Here is an 8,011-nt window from a genome sequence, read left to right on the forward strand (position 1 = left end):
TATCAGTAAATAGCTAAAATATTCATAAGCACTTAGAGGATAGTGTGATTTAAATTTCAGTCACAAAGTGTCTCCTCATAAAGTTATAGCTAATATCAAACCAGTCTGCCTTGAGAAAGCAAAGCACTGACTGAAACAGTGAAATTGAGAAAATATTTTTGAAGGTTGAGGACTTTTAAAATGTGTGTTGCATATTTTCAAGTTGTAAAACTTAACTTTATACAAAGTTTATTTAAACCACTTTCTCACGTTTTCAACTGTAATTTTTCATACTGAAATCCTCACTCATCACTAAATCAGGAAAAACAGCACATGAAATACCCTTTCCTTGCGTTTGAACAAACATATTCCCACAAAGCTCTTCAGCTCGTTCGCGGAAATACTGTTCTCTTGATTTCCCAAAATGGTACTTTAGCTGACTGTGAACTTGGTTGAAAAGCAGATCAGATGTGTACATCAGTGCTGATCTACTTTATTTTGTCACATCCCGACACACTTCATGGATGTAATTAGCAGGCTTGATTGAAATGGACCTACGGGATACACGACTGGGCTTTGTCAGAGGGCTGAAATTGAAAATGAAGTGTTGCTGTCTTAGTTGTCAGGCGTTGTGTTTTCTGGCACTCGACAAGAGTTGTACTGTCAGGGTACTTAACCAACGAGACCATTTTAATTTCAAAGTCTGTCTGTGCCCAGGGGATTAATTCATTTAATTTATTAAATTTCATCTGTGACCTGCTTGATTGCCTCCACCAGAGAGCCATGTTTATTACCACATTTTTGTACCTGTAGCTCACTCGGTTATTAAATTTGAGGACTTGCCTCATTTCCATGAATTATGGAAATCACACATCTGAGGATATTTGTAGGAATAAGGTTGAGAACACAATTAAATAAGCCAATTTGAAAAGAGAAACATATCCTATCAAATTAGATGACAACCCTCTGTAAATTATATGCAGGATGAAATGAGCACAAACAGTTTTAACTGCTCATTTGTTTTTTTTTTTTCTTCCCCTGCTGGTAGCTTTCTGCACAATAGATGTTGTTGCAGTCATCAGCAGCACAATTAAACTAATCATTCAGCAGTGTGTGTTCATTGTTCATGGATCAAAGGTTTGTGTGATCAGCGGTTGTCCTAACATTTATGAGAATTAGCCTCGCATTAGTTAAGAACTCCACACTGATTTTCATCCACAAGCAGCAGAAAACAAGCTGTACTCAAATTCTACCACAAAAATAATTACTTTTTATTCTACATCTGCAATCATGACCACCAGAAGCTGACGGAAAAGCTGAGCTCCAAGGATCGGACATAATGCCAGTGGCGGACAGGGATGAACAGCACGTCTCCAGGCTGTAACATACATTCAAGATATGGAGCCTTGGCAAACTCTGGGAACCGCTCTGTGTCTGGATTCTCCACCTCCACCTGCATGGAAGGAGTCAGAGATTGGAGGAAAAAAAAAAAAAAAAAAAGCATATATTTGCAAGCTCAACATGTACTATCTCTATGGACTGTCAATCTCACCTGACTGGTATTGTGAAGCAGCTGTGATTGATGAGGGTACAGCTTGTCTGTGTCCTCTGGGGAATATAGGCGAATGTATTTGCTTCCCACAACCTGGTGTGTATACAGTGGAAATCTCATGTGGTAAACAAACCGTGATCACGTGACAGATCTTTGACATTAACTGGATACATAAAGCAGCCTTATCATCGTCACCTGAGCCAAGAAGTTCTGCTGAGGGTCCTGGTGAAGAGGAGACACCGTACCTCCAGGCCCAAACCATGCGTTCACAGTAATATCGTCTTCGTCTTCCTCGCCAAGACAGCAGTAATCGGGTAGGCGGATGTCTTCCTTCAGCTCTGGTATCTAAGGCAACATTAAACAATAAAATAAAAAATAAGATTACATCAGGGGCACTGACTAGATAATATCTTGTTTCTTACCAGAACATTTGTAGACATTTCCCAGCAAGTAATATTAAATAATGTTGTTTTTTCTTTTTTACTCTGCGTTTCCTCATGGTATTTAAAGTACTTTCAGCGATGCTAGCAACGTGGCTCCAAGGATGGCACTGTCGGTCTGTGAATCTGTCCACCACTTTGTTGGAGAAATATCTCAACATCTATTCGATGGATTGCAATGAAATATGCTTCACACATCTGTATCCCCGACAGGATGAATGGTAATAACTTAAGGGATCATCTGCACATTTATTTAGTACCTTCATCAGGCCAAAATTCTAATTTGTCATATACTCTGTGTCATGACCAAATACCTGTAAAACAGCTGCTATACTTTGTGTTTAGTGCTAATGTCAGCAATGCAAAAACTATAGCTGCGGCTAAACATCAGCATTAAAATATAAGTATTTATTGGATCTTTTTACTGCTCATGAATCTTACAGACATGCATACATGCCAACACTCCTTTTTTTCCTGAGAGTCTCCCAGGGCCTTCCCATTTTGTTGTTTCTTGCAGGAAACTCCTGTAATTTGCATAGCCCTCACCCTTTACTATTAATAATCATCATGGATCCATATGTGTTGTATGTTTGTCTGACTTTATCCAAGTCTGTTAATTAACAAGTTTAACAAATGATAAATGTTAATATCAACTGACGTGATGGAATTTAACTTTAAAAATCTGAAATGAACCTTGTCATGTATTTATATATACTGTGTATATATATATATGTATATATATATATGTATCTTATGTATATCATTTATTTATTTACTGTAAACCCCCACCCTGAAAAAGCTGATGTATTTTGAAACCTAAATGTTGGCAGGTATGGACATGTATGCCGAATGCTGTCCTGTCTCTAATGCAATTTCCTAACAACTTTTATTGTAATGGCAATTAGGGATGTACCTATCTGGCTTTTTCTCTCCAATTACCAATGCAGGGTTCCTGCCTATACTGAGTACCAATCGAAAACCAGTGCTCTGTGTTTCCCTCTCTGCATGGAACTCAATGGGATCAGTTTATATGAGAGTTAACATGAGGCCACATATTGCTTTCAAATTATTCAGTTAGTATAGTTTATAGTGTCATGAGATACATACTTAAAAAAAACCCAAAGCTATGCATATAGTCCTCCTTGAGTCAATTATTCTTATTATATAATGATGAGAAAAAGAAGAAATAAAAGAAAATCTGAAGAAAAGATTATAACTATAATTAAATAATCTGAAGGAAAATATAGAGGAATATATTTTTTTTCAGGTAATAAAATGATATTTATATATGTAATAAGGCAGTTCCTACATACATGTGAATAAACGACTTTTTACAGCTGATTCCTGAAAGGTGAGGATACAATGTGAAAGATCTGGATGTGTGATGACTCCTCGTTTGGCCTCGATCTGATCTATCAAACCACCCGAAAACACACAACTTTTTTGGCTTGACAAGGTGCCCTTTTCGTAAAGTTCAGCCCAGACAATGTATTGACTTCTACAGTAAGAATTAGCACTAAAAAGTCGACACTGTTCAAAGCAACGTTGCGGGAGGAAGACAGCTGGAAAGAAAAAGAGAATCCTATTGTATTTTTTCATAGTGCTGAAGATATCAGATTAATTTAAAAGAAAAACATTGAACCATACCTGATCAAAAAGCTGGTGCTGAGCTAGATAACCCAAACCTTTCACTCCACCCTGCGAATTTTGATCCACAGAGGAAAAATAAATGAAAAAAAATACTCTGTTAGAAATCACAAGGAAATGTTTTACCTTATTTGTGCTTCACAAATGCAACAGCAAGTTAGGATGAGGATGCACTTACTTTATTTAAAATATACCGATCGATGAAATCATTGACTGTAAGCAGCGTTTGTGACCACTCCTCGTCTGTGTACCTGGATCCCACCTCAACAGGAACAGTCCGGCAACCGGCCACAGCCCTCAAGTATTCTATGCTTTGCACGAGGGGAGAAAATGGATGAATTAAACATTACTGTAATACCACAGCATAACTCACAAAAAACCATGTCATTCTCCATTCAAGAACAGCCTCCTGTCCTCCTCCACCGTCAGAGTTAGATGCCAGGAGTCGTATGTCAGATGTCAGAGCGAATAGTCAAGCGGTAAGGAGTCGGCAGTGAAAGGGAGGACAGTGAAGGATATTCTTAAATGGAGAGGCAGTTATATCAGACATTACAGTCAGGAATCAGATGTGGTGATCTGAACTCAGTTTATATTCTCACTTACCCACATTTTGAGGCAATGATTAAGACTGAAACTTACACTATACATCTAAGTGCTTTGAGTCAAACTGATAGAAATTATATGTTACATGCCAGTGGTCCTTCAGCACCGGAATCCAGCAGGTTTTTGCTCTCAGATGGATTAACGCACTCATCTGCCGTCACAAGTGTAAATCAGCCTGATTACACGGCTAGACTGAACACAAGTAGGGTGGAGGACTGCTGGTGCATATGCTAATGCTAACAGTGCGAAGCCAAAGCTCATAGACAGAATGTGAGATTTTGAAAAAGTGGCAAAACAATGCGACAAACAACAGACAAGATGACGTCATCTGAACAAAAATATACAAACCAACATTGATGATGTTAATTTAATACAAAGCATACAAAGGTAAGATGCCAAACCTCCAGGGGTGTTCGTTGAGGGCGGGCCAGTGGTCAATGATCCCCTCTAAAATCACTGGTTTGAGGGGCAGCAGGTAGTTTGTGTTGAAGCTCTCCAGTGACGGACACTTTATTCTGGGAACTGCCAACTCTTCTTTGATGACAGGAGCATGTGGGCTCTCGATCTTCATCCTCTGTTAATGATATCAAAAAAACAGGGGAAAATAACAAGCAAGACAAATACCTGATCATATTTCCTCTATTTCTTCTAATTGATCAGTTTATCAACAGACAATTAATTATTAATTAATTAACTATTTTGACCATTAATTAATCATTTTCAGGCTCCAGGTTCTCAAATGTAAAGGATGTGCTTATTATCTTTGTCTTAAGTGACAGTAAATTCAATATTCTACTTTCTGACATTTACTATAACTGACAAAGCAATGAATTGATTCATCAAGAAAGCAATTGGCAGATCAGAAGATAACAGTTGCAGCACAATGCGGATGCTTGACATACATGATTACGGTACAGGCTTTCTGCAGGGTTGTTTTTTTTTAAAGACAAAGACAATCCTGAAAAAACCTGCTTGAAACTCTCCATCTCAATTTTGACGGCGGCTAAACAAAGCCATCTGACATTTGAGTGTTTGTCACAGTTTATCTTCAGTGATGGAGAGCAACAAGGGAAATACTACTCTAAAACTTGAGAAGGGCTTATTTTGAAATGTCCTCATCAGTCACTGTTTGTTGCAAACTTTAAATCATCGAGAATCTAATGGGAAAAAAAACAAAAACAAAAAACAATTTCGTGGCTGCACTGCTTTAAAATTGCAGCCTAAAAATGACAGGAAAACTACCTAGGTCTACATTGACAAGTGAAAACAACTTTGAAGTTAGTTGAAGGCACCCAAATTGCTCATCTAAATCAGAAACGGAGTGCAAACCCTATATTATGATAATTCTTCTTTTTTTTTTTCTACTTTTAATTTTATAAGTTTAACAAATAAAATGTGGTTCTGCAATTATTGTTGTTAAAAATGTCAGGATTGATACTCAAATGCTAGTGAAGCATCACTCTCCTCATTTCAAATGCTTTCACTCCTCTTTTGATAGCACTTCTGATGTTAATCATAATTATAATATCTGGTAAACTTCAGTGGCTAACTCACTCATAGAATAATGTGCGTTTTAAACAAAGAGACCACCAACCTTGATCAGAGCATGTTCCGTTTCATCTCCTTCCTCTGAGGATTTTCTGATTTCACTCTGCAGGATCCCAACAATAATCTGAAGTATATTATCCATGATGGCTGCACCCATGAGTAAACCCATGTCACAAGTCCTGACGGCCTGCAGGATCTCGTCCTCTGATGGACCTTCGCGACACAGAGCGGCCACTTTGAACAGGCAGCCGTAGGAATAAACACGTCTCCACTCTTTGTCCACATGACGCCACGTTCCTGTGTTGAGCTTCTCCCATGAAAAGTCCAAAATGATCTGAGCGTTAACAGCACGGCTGGTAGTGGTAGCGTCAGTGTACAGCTGCTGCCTGGAGCGTTTCAGCACATCCACCACACTTGACTCGACTGTGTCGCTGAACTGCAGTGGGAACTCTTCTTCATTTCCAGGCAGAACAGCAGAAATTTTAGACCACAGCGTGGCCATTGATGAGAAGGTCTTTATTTACACTGTGGGACGGACAGTGGTGGAGAGTCATGACAGAACTTATTCATACTGAAACCCTGACAATCAAGCTGACTCTGTCACCTGACATTAAAATTCACTGAGTTTCCTCAGAAGCAAAGGGTTTTATTTAATCACTCGCCCCCTGGTCAGCTGATCATGGGTCCACTGATATCACAATTTACTAAAACTGCCCACCATCGTTATTTACATACACAGGACAATTGCTTTTTCCATCACTGAACAACCTCTTTGCTGCAGTGAAACAGATGTATACACCTAGTTTCCAAATTGGCATCTAGAAATCACAGGTGAGGGCATCCTGAGCCAGAGCTGCAACTGTGACACATGCACAATGACGAACTCTATCACACAGTGCCTGGAACTGCCAGCTCTGCCTCCATGTGACTCCATCCACATTTGGATGCTCTGTGTAGCTGGAGGTGATGCCAAAGTAACAAGCAGCCAACTATCAGCGACAAGCACCTGATTTTTTTTTTTTTTTTTTTTTTTGAGTACATAAACACAGCTTGTGAACCTTGAGGCAGACTGAACAGAGTCAAACTGAATGGTTGCATTTAAGTATCTTACATGCCTGAGGTAATCAACAGCTGCAACACTTCAGTACTGCACAGATATCCTGATATCCTGCACAGTCACTGCAGCTGAAACAGCCGTGCAACCTTTTGCAAACATAACTGAACAAGCAGAATTATTCAGGATATGTGGGGAATTAAGGTTCCACTGTCAAATGTATTAAGGAAGTCATTAAACAAGGTGGGCAGAGTGAAGCTTCACTGAAAGTGCATTTTAAATAAAGCAGTGGGAGGAAGATAATGATGTCTATATTAAAAAACTGAAGTGGATTGGTTATAACTATAACCACTCTGTGATCATGTTTATCACAAAAAACAAAGATATGCAGTGAAGGACCTGATGTCGATTTTTGTTGTTACAAGGCTGGATCATAATAGTTTCAATTAAAAGGTATTTTAAAACCCAAATGCAGATTAAATGAAATCTGAAGACAATATGACACACAAATCTATAACTTGAAAATTTTGCAAAAATATCTTTAGTTGAATATATTTTATTTGACTAGATATACAAAATTTGATTCTGTACATTGACACACATCAGAAAATCTAAATTCTCCAGTAGGTAGAGACAATAACCACAGCTCTTATACATCAGATATCATTTTAAACATTTAACACGTGGCATGAAACAAAACTCATATGTGGATAAATAAAGTAACAAGTTTGACATTTGAGGACGATTTGTGAGCTGATACTCACCCACACAGCGAGTCCAGGAAACCGACACGGTTTCAAATAGTGAGCTACAGCTGCGTTAAATACGTTAAATGCTACATTGACCTACTGTTACGACGTTTACACTGTTATTATTACAATGCTACACATGAAATAAAAGACTATAAACTCTTAGCGAAGCTGCTGCAACTACTCCAGCCACAACTCTGCTGCCGGTGGCGCATCAAAAACACACCGAGCGGGAACTCGGGCACCGGGAAACATTAGTTCCATGTTGCGTTGAAGATATTCCACAACAAAACAAACAGCTTTTTAAAAAGATTTTAAAAATACGCAAACTCACCGGCATTACAGTGTAAGCATTTTCAAGGGTATCAGGCCTTTATGTTCAGTTTATTTCTATAGGAAAACATTTGATTTGCATTAAATCTGTGGTCCAGTAGATGGT

General features: G+C 38.5%; 1 protein-coding gene across 1 annotated transcript; it reads right to left on the minus strand.

Moving 5' to 3' along the window:
* Window positions 1-1,226: 1,226 nt before the first annotated feature.
* On the minus strand, window positions 1,227-7,780 carry kdm8 (lysine (K)-specific demethylase 8). The gene is made up of 8 exons (XM_023413747.2): window positions 7,588-7,780; window positions 5,816-6,294; window positions 4,623-4,795; window positions 3,797-3,929; window positions 3,619-3,669; window positions 1,727-1,876; window positions 1,532-1,624; window positions 1,227-1,432 (listed from the first exon to the last, which is right to left on the minus strand). Exons 2-8 carry the CDS (start codon window positions 6,269-6,271, stop codon window positions 1,268-1,270), a joined length of 1,221 nt encoding a protein of 406 aa, XP_023269515.1. The 5' UTR covers window positions 6,272-6,294; window positions 7,588-7,780; the 3' UTR covers window positions 1,227-1,267.
* Between the last annotated feature and the right edge of the window lie 231 nt (window positions 7,781-8,011).

Source organism: Seriola lalandi, unplaced genomic scaffold (assembly GCF_002814215.2).
Source record: "Seriola lalandi dorsalis isolate HSWRI2012SDOR001 ecotype SW California unplaced genomic scaffold, Sedor1 jcf7180002054519, whole genome shotgun sequence".
Taxonomy (NCBI): domain Eukaryota; kingdom Metazoa; phylum Chordata; class Actinopteri; order Carangiformes; family Carangidae; genus Seriola; species Seriola lalandi.